The sequence below is a fragment of the Sapajus apella genome, unplaced genomic scaffold, assembly GCF_009761245.1.
Source record: "Sapajus apella isolate SASKATOON/1434 unplaced genomic scaffold, GSC_monkey_1.0 scaffold57, whole genome shotgun sequence".
Classification (NCBI taxonomy): Eukaryota; Metazoa; Chordata; class Mammalia; order Primates; family Cebidae; genus Sapajus; species Sapajus apella.
Genome location: NW_022436997.1, coordinates 9863661 through 9877414, shown reverse-complemented (window position 1 = coordinate 9877414; position 13754 = coordinate 9863661). Strand labels below are relative to the sequence as shown.

Sequence of the window (13754 nt, the reverse complement as noted above, 5' to 3'; positions counted from 1 at the left end):
ATACTGATCCTAATACTGTTAGCATGTTATTTTTAAAATTTTGATTACTTATTTATTTTTTAAGAGATGGGGGTTGAGGGATTGTCTCATTATGTTTCCCAGGCTGTTCCTGAACTCCTGGCATCAATCAATCCTCCCACCTTGGCCTTCCAAGTAGCTGGGACTACAGGTGTGCACCACCACACCCAGCTTGTTTGTATATTAGATTTGGCATATTTGAACTTAGATCTGAGATATTTTAACTATAGAACTCACTGGAAAATTCCAAATCTATGTATATATGTACTTTATTTTAGGTACCAAATCTATGTATCTATGTACCTTATTTTAGGTACAGGCATTCTCTCAACTGAGTATGTCTGAAGAAAATGTTCCATTAACTGTCTCAGTTACTTAAAAATCTCTTTCTCTGATGCTTACCCTTTAATCCTTTTAGGCCTCTGATGGCTATTTATCTAGCACTACAACTGCATTTCCCTAAGTGTCAGTCTAAGCTAAAAGGGAACCCAATAAAGTTGCATAGTCCAGGACGCAGATTAGATCCCAAGAGATCCCCTGTAGACTCTATCCCTGAAACACAGCTATGGAAGGCAGCTCCAAATGAAGAAAAATACAGTGTAAGTAAAACTGGGACAAATGGGTAAAGTCTTCTCCTTATAACAATCTACACCATGTCTTAGGCAGTAAGATCAAGAGACAAAAACAGTGCCTTTTAAAAAATACCATTTAACCCCCAGGGCTCAACACCAAGCACAATGTCTGGCCCACTGTAGAAGCTTAAAACTTTTATTGAATAAATGAAGTTCAGAGGAAAGTTGGAAAGCATTAGCTTTTAATCTGCTTAGCAGTTATGTGCAGCACTTAACCATGTTCTGGACAGCATGACACTTATATATCCTTTTCTTTCCTTAATTGATTTTTAGCTTTGTTGTATACAACTTTGAATGTCCACTACCTCTACAGGAGAGTGGGGTTCAGGGGAGACATTCCACGCTGGGTAAGTGGCATAAAATGAAAGGAACTGTTAAGTGGACTGAACAGGAACATAGAAAAGGTGAGCTCTACCTTGAAAGCAGCTGTGGTTTGAGATAAGTATTCATCCTCCCTCAGTCTTTCCTTCTCAGGGACATTTACATTGACCTCTCTTTGTTGGGAGGTAAAGACTTCATGTGGCAACACTTACTTGTTCCCATGAAGAAATCATATGACGTTCTGCAGGAGGCTTTTCTATGATGGTCACCTCTGTCACACCTGGGGAAGATTCTGGAGGAGAAAAAAAGTCTGTAGAGTTGCAATTGGTGCATTGTCATACATTTCTATGCTAGATGTTGACTAGCTGTTGATGACTGCTCTAAGAACATCCAATCCTTCTCATACACCCTTAGCACTCCTGCAATGGAAGAAGTGGACTGGTTGGCCTCTGAAAGGCATCGTCCCATGACCTAGCACAATGTAGTCTACCTGGTAGAAAGGATATCCACAGAATGTGCTCTATACTGTCACTGCTCAGTCATTAATCTTATTGAACAAAAAAACAGATTGTAGATTCCTAGTGATTTCACATGGAAATTCTCAGTGAGCTAAATCTATATACTCAAAGAGAAAAGAAATAAATAGCAATCCATTAACTTTTATAAGACATAAAATTTGCTTATTAACTTTTCTTCTAAATAAAACTCATCTTGAACATAATCTTCTACTCTATGAGGTCTAGGATTTAAAAGCTAGGTTAACATAAAAAACAAATTCCATCGATAAATATATTGAGAAAAAAGTAAGTCACATTTCTAAATCCTTGAAGTAGGAAAAGGTCTCCAAACAATCTGGTTTGCTTCTCTTGGTGGAGCTGTGTTCTATCATTCACTCTGAGGGAAAGCAGAAGCCACCTGGAAATACTACAGAGTTCAATACCTCCTCCAACATTCTCCACTTGTCTGCGGCCATGCAGACTCAAGATTCTGAAGTTCTTAATCAAAAAAATAACATCTGTCATAAAAGCTGTTACAACTTGAATTCTGTCCCCACCCCACAAAAAAGATATTGAAGTCCCAACCCCCAGTACCTCAGAATATGGGACCTTATTTGGAAATTGAGTTACTGCAGATATAATTAGTTTAGATGAGGTCATACTGAAGTAGAGTAGACCCCTAGTCCAATGATTGGTGCCCTTATAAAAAGAACAACATGTAGCCAGGTGTGGCAGTGGATACGTGTAGTCCCAGCTTCTTGGGAGGCTGACACAGGAGGGTAGCTTGAGTTTTCAAAATCTCATGGACTATGGCAGAGACTTATAATCATTTTATGTGGTTCACTGATTCTATAATTAAGCCGGTGCCCTTTTATGCATTATAAAATTAGTTGCCCGAAATTCAAATCTTGGGATGCAGCAATAGCCCAACATAGGCACTAAGAAATCTAGACTTTACCTATTCTAGTCTTGCTTTATACATTTACTAGTTGTATGATCTTATGCGGGTCTTCACTTCCCTTCACTTTCGGTAAGTCACAATAGACGTTAGGTTTGAAAGAGGACACATACAATTATTTGCTGTTTATAACAGGCCTACATGGAAGGGCTATAGGTTCAGACAAAACTACTATGATGCTACTGCAGATGTGGTCATATCATACTTAAGCATGATAAGCTAATTGGCCAAGATGCTGACTTTAATAACTTTCAGATAATAAGTTGCTTAGAAAGTACCCATTGTAGAGACTCCTATATCCAATATAGTACTTCAGCATTGGTGAGGAGGAAGTGTTGGGGATATGGAGGAGAAAGGTATTCAATAAATTCCATTTGTATAATGCTCTGTTATAGGAAATTGGCATAAATCATCCCACTTAATCTTTCAACAATCTTTGGCATAAATTATCCCACTTAATCTTTCAACAATCTTGTGAAGCAGGTATCCTTACCCTTGTTTTAAAGATAAGGAAACTAAAGTTTAAAGATGTTAAATAATTCATAGAATGAAATCTCTGACCAAAGCTGTGGACACCAAGCCCAATGCTGTTTTTATTACATTGTCTTAGTAGCCTATCATTTTGCTGAGATAACTAAAATCATTTTGTGGATGTTTAGAAAGCAACAGAAATTATACACTGTTCTTGGCCTATCAAGATGCCATATTTGAAAAGCAATATCTAAACAGGCATAGCCATTCTCACTGTCTGCCTTTATGACCAATGACAAGCATTTGTCAGCCACCTGGCTGTAGTAAACTTCATGGCAGAGTAAGAGATATGAAACTCGGATCTTCAGACTCAGCTCAGTCCACTCTAAGTAACTGTGTGATATGCCACAGCTTAAAACTCTCTGTGCTGGCTTACTCCAATGGTGAGTGCTATCAATTCCTTCTTTCCCTGCAGGCCCATACCACTTCTCGTTGAGAGGTGAGTCAATTTCTCCAACTTCTTGAGTTTGGAGTTGGCCTGTGAGTGCCTTGCCCTATAAAATATGGTGAAAAAATAGTGTGCCAGTTATGGACTTAAAATTTAAGAGAACTGGCAGTTTCCTTTTGTCTTTCTTTGATTCCTGAGCCATCACATACAAAATCCAAGCAACTCTTCCGGAGAAAGAGAGAGAGGCCACACTGAGAAGTACTGAAGGGGGCAGACATTCAAGTGCAGATGCCATTTGATGATTCCAGTCCCAGCTGCTATCTAACTGTGACCACTTGAGAGACCCCAAATGAGAACTACCCCAGCTGGTCCAGTCAATCCACAGAGCTGGGAGAGATAGTTAATGGTTATTTCAAGCAAACTATGTTTTAGGATGATTTGCTACCCAGTGATAGATAACTGGAATATATTTTCTGGTGACAAACAGTCTCTCTGCGGTATTTAATGGGGACCTGCTATGTCCTAAGCTTGGGAAAATTACTGCCAGAGATTAGGAATTTAAGTAGGAGACACTGTTTCAAGAAACTTACTGCCTAGTTAGATAAACAAGACAAACATGAAACAAAGTGAAACCTGCAAGATAATATGTAGTTATATGTTAAACTAGGTGATACTGACTGTCAGGGCCACAGGAGTTGAAGGTAGAGGTAAGTTGACAAAGATTGCAAGTGATACAAAACATCAGAAACGGCACACAGCTGATCTGGGCCTTCAAGGATGATGTGTCAGTTACTGCAGACTGGCTCAATTAACACCTCCTCCTGTTCCCCCCTGGAGTGCTTTCCTTTATTTTAGACTGGGTAGCTAACGACCTCATTTCCTAGATTTCACTGCAGTTAGACTCCCTCTGGTGGCTGGGATGCCTGCATAGAAACCTACTCTCATAAAACTTGGAAGAAGGGAATCAGCAGATGAGGAAGACAACAAATGGAGAGACCAGATCTTCTTGCAAGCATAGTTTCACAGGTGTTTCAGTCTCAGAGGGTGCTGGCGGTAGGAGCAATTTTTGATTCTACAGCTATCCTTCTGGGAGTCTGAAATTCTGAGAGCTGTGGCTGGTTGTTTTGCCAACTTAAGGCTTAAACAGGCTTTCTGGAGAAGAAACACTACGCACGTATTGTTGCATTTCACTGTTTAAGAAGTGTGTGACCCCCGACAAGAGGGAAAAGTTCAGAAGCCTATGCATGGATTCCTCTAGATTCTACCTATATTTTTTCCTCCTGCAAATCAATGCAATAAATTACACTAGGGACTACTACTGTTTCTGAATCCTCTGTGTCCTTGCAGTGGATCTGGTAGATCTAAATGTGTGGATGGTTGCGGGATCCCAGAAACATGCATCCAACTTTTTATATTTAACATTTCTGATTTCATTTGCTTTAGGTATGTTTCTGAAAACATCAAATAACTGGGTTTTGTGAGTCAGGTTTAAACTGTTTTTTATTAATAGGTGACATAAACCTATGTGTATATACTTCAGGGACAGGGTTTTGCTGTCACTCAGGCTGGAGTGCAATGGTGGAATCATAGCTCACTTCAGCCTCCAACTTCTGGGCTCAAGTGATTCACCCATCTTAGCCTCCCAAGTAGTTGGAACTACAGGTGCACACCACCACACTGGGCTAATTAATTTTTTTTTTTGTAGAGACAGGAGTCTTGTTATGTTTGCCAGGCTGGTCTTGAACTCCTGGCCCCAAGTTATTTTCCCATCCTGGTCTCCCAAAGCACTGGGATTACAGGCATGAGCCTCAGTGCACAGCCATGACCATTTATATTTATTGTTATGACATATATGTTTGGTCTAAACTCTATCATAATAGTTCATAATTATGTGTGCTACATTATACTTGTGTTCCTTTTTGACATGCATATCATTTGCTCTATTCTTTCAAAATTTGGGGGAATGTTTTCTATTGCTAAGTAATAAATTACCATGAATTAGCAGCTTTAAACAACATCCTTTTATTAAGTTACAGTTCTGTAGCTAACAAGTCTGGCACACCTTGATTGGATTATCTGCTTAGGAAAGATCAGAAATTACTGGTTTTTCCTTACACCAGATGTGCTGATCGGTATTTTAGCTGTTGTATTTTCATCTGGAGCTTGGGGTCATCTTGGAAACTCATTCCTGTTATTGACAGAATTCAATTCCTTTTGGTTGCAGGACTGAAGCTTCCATTTCCTTGCTTGCTGTCTGCTGGGGCCACTCTCAGCTTGCAGAGGCCACCTGTATTCCTTGTTAAAAGGTCCCATACATCTTCAAGCCAGCAACAGCATAAGAAATTCTTTTCATGCCTCAAATGTCTTGACTTCCCTGTTAACAGCTTGTTTTAAAGGCTTATGTGATTAGATTGGGCCCACCTGGATAATCTTGCTTTTGCCATTTAATATAAAATAATCAAGGTATGATATCTCATCAGCTTCATGGTCCTGGGAATTAGAGCAGGAATTCTAATAGTACCATGTTTAGGATTCCTTTTTAAAAATAGCTTTACTAAGATATAATTCACATACCATCATTTGCCCTTATAAAGTGATTTTTATATTCAGAGTTATGCATCCTTTCTCCTAAAAGAAACCCATACCTATTATATTAGCAGTCCCCTCTCCCACCAGGCTTGACAACCACTAATCTACTTTCAGTTTCTATAAATTAGTCTATTCTGGACATTTCATATAAATGGAATCATACACGTGGTTTTTGCAACTGGCTTCTCTCACTTTCATTTCAAGATCATCCATGTTGTAGGATCAGTATTCATTCCTTTATATGGATGAATAATTTTTTTTACATGGATATATCATATTTTACATATCCCATTCATCAATCGATGAACATTGGGTTGTTTTCACTTTTGACAACTATGAATAATGCAGATACAGAATTTGTATAAAAATGTTTTCATGTAAATATCTTTTCATTTCTCTTGGAGAAATGAAATCCAGAAATGGAATTGCTGGGCCATATGGTAACTAATCTTTTGAGGAAGTGCCATACTAGTTTTCTAAGCTGCTGTACATTTTACATCCCCATAAGCAGTGTATGATATCTCCACATCCTCGCCAACAATCGCTGTATCTGTCTTTTTGACTATAGCCATCCTGATGGGTGTAAAGTGAAATCACATTATGGTTTTGATTTGTATTTACCTAATGGCTAACGATGATAATCATCTTTATGTGTGGTCACTAGTCATCTATGTATCTTTGGAGAAATGTCTGTCCTGTTGCCCAGGCTGGTCTGCAACTCCTGGTCTCAAGCAATGCTTTTACGTTGGCCTCCCAGTGTTGGGATTACAGGTGTGAGCCACTATGCCAGCTACATTTTAATCTTTTTGATACTATTGTAAAGTGAATTGTTCTCTTAGTTTTATTTTTGGATCATTCATTGCTGGTGTACAGGGATATTTGTGTGTCTATGTGTATGTGTATACACCTTAGGATTTTTTTCTATATTCAAGATAATGTCATTTGCAAAGAGATAGTTTAACTTCTTCCTTTCCAAATGGATGCCTTTATTTCATTTTCTTGCCTAACTGCCCTAGTTAGAACCTCCAGTACAATGTTGAATATAAGTGATAAAAATGGAATTCTTACTGTGCAGACAAGAGTGAACATAGCAGGCCCAAGACAATAATCCTTAAAAGGGCCTGTTAATCGGGCTGCCAAAATCCTTTTGTTGTAATGAATCACAGCCACAAGTAGGACTATCTCCTGATTCCTGTAATCCTTATGTCAAATCATTGACTCTGGTGTGATCTTGGGGAAACTTGACACAATTTTTCTTCATGATTTTAAGGAGAAAGCTGTCAGTCTTTCACCATTACACATGATGTTAGATGTGGGTTTTTTATAGATCTCCTTTATCAGGTTGACAAAGTTCTATCTCTATTATATCCTATTTCTAGTTTGTTGAGTTTTTTTTTAATCATGAAAGGGCATTAGATTTCATCAAGTGCTTTTTCTTTATTAAGATGATTATGCAGTTTTGTCTTATTCTATTAATAAGTTGCATTACCTTAACTGATTTTTTTAAGTCACTGTTTTTTTTTTTTTAGTGACAGGGTCTTGCTATGTTGCCCAGCTGGACTTGAACTGGGCTCTAGTGACCCTCCCACTGCAGCCTCCCCAGTAGATGGAGGTAAAGACAAGGGCCACCATGCCCAGCTATTAATTGATTCTTATGTTAAACCACTCATTCCTAAATTACACTTGGTCTTGGACTTCTATTAAAAGAGACACAAATTTACAAAATCAACCAACCTTGCAAGCAGTGCTAAGTGCTATAAGGATAAAAGAAAAACCAGGATAAGGAAAGAGAGCAAGAAAGACGGAGGTTATTCGAACTATATTCAGGGAAGGTTTCTCTGAGGTAATGACATTTGATCAGAGATCTGAATGACCTGAAGAAGCCAGACATTCAGAGAAAGATAATTCCAGGTGTAAGGACTAGCAAATTTCAAAAGCCTTGAAGCGAACACATTAGTGTGTTTAAGGTACAGCTAGAAGGCCATGTGGTCAGAGTGAAAATAAAGTCAGAAAGAGATGGGAGCAGATCATACAGGGACTTGTAAGTCATGGTACAGGCATTTGGATTTTATTATAATTGTGATGGGAAGGCACTGAAGCATGCTTTTCAGCCTTCTTAAAAGACCTTTCTCCTCCGTGGTTTTCTGGCTAACTCCCATACATCTTTCAAAATCTAGCATCATCTCCTCTGTGGCATGTTCTTTTAACTTCCCTGATAAGATCAGTCCCCTCCTCTGTGACATCTCTGAGTAACAACAGATTACTGACCTCTTTTCACAATCCTAGGGGCCTCATTTTTTTTTTTTTCACAGAACTGTCTTTTTCATATTTTAACCTCACAGTCTAACATACCGGTGAGTACCAAAGAAACGTTCGATAAGCCAGGCACAGTGGCTCACGCTAGTAATCCCAACAGTTTGGGAGGCCGAGGCAGGTGGATCACCTGAGGTCAAGAGTTCGCGAACAGCCTGGCCAACATGGTGAAACCCCGTCTCTACTAGAAGTACAAAAATTTCGCTGGGCGAGGCAGGAGAACTGCTTGAACCCAGGAGGCAGAGGTTACAGTGAGCAGAGATCGCGGCTTTGCACTCCAGCCTGGGCAACAAGGGCGAAACTCTGTTTCAACACACACACACACACACACACACACACACACACTCACAAACAACAACAACAAAAGAAACGTTGGATGAAAGAAAAACTCATCCAGTGGTGCAAGATTGGATTCCTTTACGACCCGAGGTAATTGTCGCCCTGGGAAGTCAGCTGCATCACTTCCCTAGAGGAAGGACTTAGGTTTCAGGGATAATACCCTGGCTGAGAACGCCTTAGGTGCTTGCTGTGTCCCCTTTGCACGTCTTTGCCCATCCTTCCTGCGTGGGACCTTGCGGGGACGGTGAGTGGGGGAACCTTCAGGCTTCCCAGCACTGCCTCCGAACACTCCCGGCAGACCCTTCCCCGGCCTAATGACAAACCGGGTCCCTCACTTTCCTCCGTAACAACAGCAGCGATGTCCACTCCTGTTCAGGGGCCAGCGTCGCGCCGCCCACCCCGCACCTCATCCCTCCGCTCCTCCTTCCTTCTCCTCCATACCCTCTCGGCATCGGCCTCCCACCCCTCACCTAGGATGCGCGTGATGCCCAGGGTCAGCTTCTCCAAGTGCGGCTTGCTGCAGCCCTGCGGCGGGGGCGACGCCTTCTCCTCCATGGCTCGCGTCCCCGATCCGCGCGCGGCGGGAGCTGGCGGAGGGTCGGACCCCGCCTCAGCGCCTCGGCCAGGTTCACGGCATGCCGGGAACTGTAGTTCCCGGCGCCTGAGAGCGCGGCGCTGTGGTGATGGGCACCCGGGGCTGGTCTGACAGCAGCAGCTCCGCGGGGCGCCAGTTCACGCGGCCCCGTCCGGTGCTCCGCACCGCACCTCCAGGACGCAGCGTCCCTTTTGCCTCAACCCTCTCGCCCCGCAGGGGCCGGCCGCGCAGGCGGGGGCGGGCCTCTGAGTGGTGCGGCCAATGGGGACCGCGCTTGCAGGCCGGGGCGTGGCGGCCCCGGCGCGACGCCCCGAGTGGCGGTTGTTTCAAGATGGCGGACGTGGCGGGCCCCTCCCGCCCCGGCGTCGCGGCGTTCTGGAGCCGGGACTGTATCCTTTGCCCGCCTGGCAGGGGGCGCCGGCGCCCTCCCCCGTGGCGGCTAGGGGCGAGCGGTCGCGTGGCAGTCTGAGTGCGGAGGAGAAGCTCCGAGCTAACCCTGGTGGCGGGGACGTGCTGCTCAGCCTCAGTCTAGGTGCTCGGCTTTCCCCTTGCTTGGGTGTTAGGTAGCGGAGAGACTGGTACTGTCTCCAGGTGCCGGGACGCGGCGAAGATGCTTCCCTGCCCTCACTAGCGGTGAGCGAGAAAGATAGCCTCGAGTCCACGCTCCGCCTGGGGCTGGGCGGGTTCTCCGAGGTCCCTCTGCCCACCCTCTCGGAGTGCCCGGAGGCCGACTGAGTGTGTGGAGCGAGCTCGAGGTTGTGGGAGTAGTGGCTGTTGGCTGGATAGGGAGCCTTTTTGTTTTGATTTAGGACTGTCCTTAGTCTGCATTGCTAGGAGCAAGTCAAGACCTTGTCGGACTTAAAAGGCCCTCCTGTGATGACGTATTTTAGGGGAGCTGTGGAGCTTGGTTACTGGGATGTGGTCTATTGGTGCTAGTTACTGTGTATGATCGGAATCATTGTGCCTGGAAGTATTGTTGACTTTGTTGTAGAGTGTGGGTCAGTGGCAGGCATTGAAGTTCTTGGATCGTTGTGAGATGGAGAAGCAGTGGAACTTTTTAGTCCAGTGGTAGTGTTACCAGTTCAGCAGCTGTGATGAGATGTTTGTGTGACAGCAGTGTTTCTGTCCCTGGAGTAGGTAGACTGTTCTCGCTTGAGGTTTGGTCCTGTTAATTCACTTCATGTTCCTTAGAGGAGTTACTTGAAAGAGGGAGGGCAATCAGTGTTACCGAGTGCTTTCAGAGGCAGCTTTTTCTTTTGACTAGGATTGGTGATGGCATTAAGGTATTGCAGTTACCTTTGGTAGAATCATTCTTCGGGCACTCTTCTAAACTCCTGGTGAAACGTACAAAAATGTGTCATCAACTCCTCTGCTGAGTACTAGGATTAGTGTCATGTGTGGAGAGAGGGATATGTTTGTATTGTGTGCTGAGCAGGTGTTTAGTGTTTGCACTTAATAAACATAATTACCATTTGTCTCTGATAGGTTGGTGAAAAGCAAATGAAATCATGAACATACACTGGATGAACGCTTACTAGTGCGGTGTGCAAATTAAACATTTTTTCCTTTACCTCTCAGAAGAGAATATGTGCACCGTGGACAAATGGGCTGAATTAGGAAGTTAGTAAATTGGGATAAGTCTTTTCTCAAGAAACACTGCTTTTGCATTAACAAGATTTTGTGATAGAGGAGATACTTGAAGGTTATTAGCTTATGGTATTGTTCAAATATAGAATTAATGATGAGGAGGGACAAGCTATTGCAATGGGACTAAGTTACTTAATAGATATATGGACTGAACCTATGCTCTTGGTCTTCGCACCCAGTAACTGCACTTACTCATGTAGTTATATCACTCGCTATTTTATATAGAAGTCATATATACTCCCTTATCTCTTGTATATTCTCGGACTCTCAACATTTAATGTAAAATACTCATCTTCTCATTGATAGGAATTGAAATTGTACAGGGGAAAAATGATGATTATATCCTATGAGATCTAATTCAGATGTGTGAAAGGCATTGCAAGGTTACTAGTGTCACCTTTTCCCCCAGCCTATTCCACATAATGACCAGTTAGCATCAAACCTCAGATATTTTCATTTTAAATTTCTATAGAGAATGTCACTGTTAGCAATGTCAAATGTAAATTTGTTGCTGAACATTTGCTGAAAAGCGTAATGATAGTTATTAATAATTTGATTTAGTTACATGTCTTTGGATCTTGATCCCTTTGTCATATTATTTCCCAGACCACCCTAGAGCCTTTATAGTAGAATTTTCAATAGAAAAATTTCAAAAAGTATGTACCTTTAATCTGGTATTCTTTTCACATTATTGAAAAAAGATTTTCAATTCTTCACCCAAACAATTAGAGAAATGCAATTGAGAGATTCCTTAATCCTTGATGATTCCATCATGAGAGGACAGATTATCTGACTGCATGTCCCCCACTTTTTGTTTTAACTGTTGTTTTTGTGAGTTATACATCTCCTGCACAGTATGATTCAGCAGTGCTGTTTTGCACAAGGTATGTTTTAGTACTGCTTGTGTAAACAATGAGTGTGTAGTGTTGTCATTTTATGGGTTAAATCTTCCAGCAAAATATGTTCCTTCAGTTGTAAGTTGCCCTTCTCCTTCATTACAGTATCTAGTAATGTCAGAGTGAGTGAGGGCTTCTGTAGTACCTAAATTTGACTGCTTAAATGCACTTTAGCATATTACCATTAGCAATGTCAGGAACTTGATATTAAAAAATATGAACTGCAAGTGACTGGGTCAAAACATTACAATATAATCTCTGCTGTTAAGTTTTCAAATGGAAAGAAAGACTTTATGTTGATGTAAAAATATATTAGCCCAAAAAGTCTCTGTGGTTGATAATAATTACATATACATGTATTGTTGGCAAAACTCAGCAGCTTAGAATAGAATGGGCAGTACTCAGCTTATGTCCTTCAAATCTTGGAGGTCTGGGATAGAGGTGCATCTTCCTCTGTACCACTTCTGCTCTGGGTTTCTAATTACAGTCAGCCCTTTGTATCTGCTGATTCATTCAAATGTGGATGGAAAATATTTGAGAAAAAAGATAACACAACAATAAAAAGTAATACAAATTAAACTATACAATGTAACTACTATTTATATAGCATGTACATTGTTTTAGGTATTATAAATGATCTAGAAATGACCCACTCGTAGGTCCGCTATACATTTGGTATATAATATGTCTGTTTGACTTCCCCATGAAATATACATTTGTTGGGAAATTCTACATTTGAAGAAGGTAAATACTTGGATTCTTAATGTAATGAGATGAATATACATTACAAATTTTAGAAAGGATAGAGGCAATATCAAATATTGTTATTTAAAAATTTTTGAAGCCAGTTTAGAGTTTTATATATTTGCAGAGGACTTTGGCATGGATGTAGCTGAAAATAAAAGATTTTGCCTGCATATTTTGAGTCAGATAGAGAAAGATAACATTGAAAATTGTTGGACAATGCATCATAAAATTAAATAAATATCAATTTTATTCTTTCATAGATGGCTTATTATAGAACCAGGCATTCTTTTATGTTTGAGGTTACAACACTGAACATTTGTGCTTACATTTTAGTGAGATGAGATCAGGTCATGAATAAGTAAATATATGTCCAATTATTATTGGTTCTGTGGAAAAAATAGAAGAAAGGAGAAAGTTGTAGGGGGAGGCAGGTAGGTTGCAGGAAGAGAGAGTTTTGCAATTTCAAGTACCTACATGGTTAGGAAGTGAATGCTTCAATCAGAAGGTGACATGACATCATGACATATGATGTAAGTCCTAAAGTGAGCCATGAAAATATTTGGGGAAAGAGCTTCCTGGGTAAAAGAAATCATGAATGCAGAAGCTGTGAGGTAGGAGCTTGCATAGCTTGTTAGCAATTGTAAGAAAGCTAGGAATGAGTGAGGAATAGTAGTAGGGAATGAGGTCAGAGATGTTACAAGTTATAGGGATCAGATCTTGAGGATTGTAGGCTGTTGTTAAAACTTTGGCTTTTAATCTAAATTGAAAATGGCATTAGTATTAAAATGATGATTCTAACCACTGTGTGAAAAAATAGGCTGTTGAGGGAACGTACACAGAAGTGACAGAGAGCAGTTAGGAGCTTATTGCGATAATCCTGGGAGAGGAACAGTTGACTTGGATCAAGGTGACAGTTGAAAATTGTGTGTTATAATCACAGCCTTTCTAAATTTTTCCTTTTGAAATTTAAAATAGTTATTTTTGTCTTAAATTTCTTCTACTCTTTAAATAGTAGGGCTTCTTGGGATATTTTATTAATGTACTGTAGAAGAATAAATATTGTCTTTGTGTTTGCATGATTGATTTGCCCTCAGTATTTGTTCTTCAAAGCTGAAGCCCATCTTGAAATTATTTACTCTTCAGAATTGTCAGTTACCCAATAATGACCAAACTGGAGCACTTAACTTTTTGTTTTCAAAAGGAAAGGAAACTAACATCAGAGTATATATTGCAGGGTAAACCACTTGACAGTGAGAGTGGATGGAAGTTTCATTGAACAGTAC

General features: G+C 40.9%; 2 protein-coding genes across 10 annotated transcripts in view; one reads left to right on the top strand and one right to left on the bottom strand.

Moving 5' to 3' along the window:
- Positions 1–9564, bottom strand: part of TPGS2 (tubulin polyglutamylase complex subunit 2) — a 42979-nt gene extending 33415 nt beyond the window's left edge. Inside the window, exons 1-2 of one of the 3 annotated variants that reach the window (XM_032245429.1) lie at positions 9057–9564; positions 1184–1263 (exon numbers count right to left, since the gene is read on the bottom strand). In XM_032245429.1, the coding sequence (XP_032101320.1) occupies positions 1184–1263; positions 9057–9141 (165 nt within the window). In that variant the 5' untranslated portion in view covers positions 9142–9564. The other 2 variants (XM_032245431.1, XM_032245430.1) reach the window with 2 other exon arrangements.
- KIAA1328 (KIAA1328 ortholog) overlaps positions 9192–13754 on the top strand; it is a 338167-nt gene continuing 333604 nt past the window's right edge. For 2 of the 7 annotated variants that reach the window (XM_032245422.1, XM_032245421.1), the window contains exon 1: positions 9192–9570. In XM_032245422.1, coding sequence (XP_032101313.1) covers positions 9270–9570 — 301 coding nt within the window. In that variant the 5' untranslated portion in view covers positions 9192–9269. The other 5 variants (XM_032245425.1, XM_032245424.1, XM_032245427.1 and 2 more) reach the window with 5 other exon arrangements.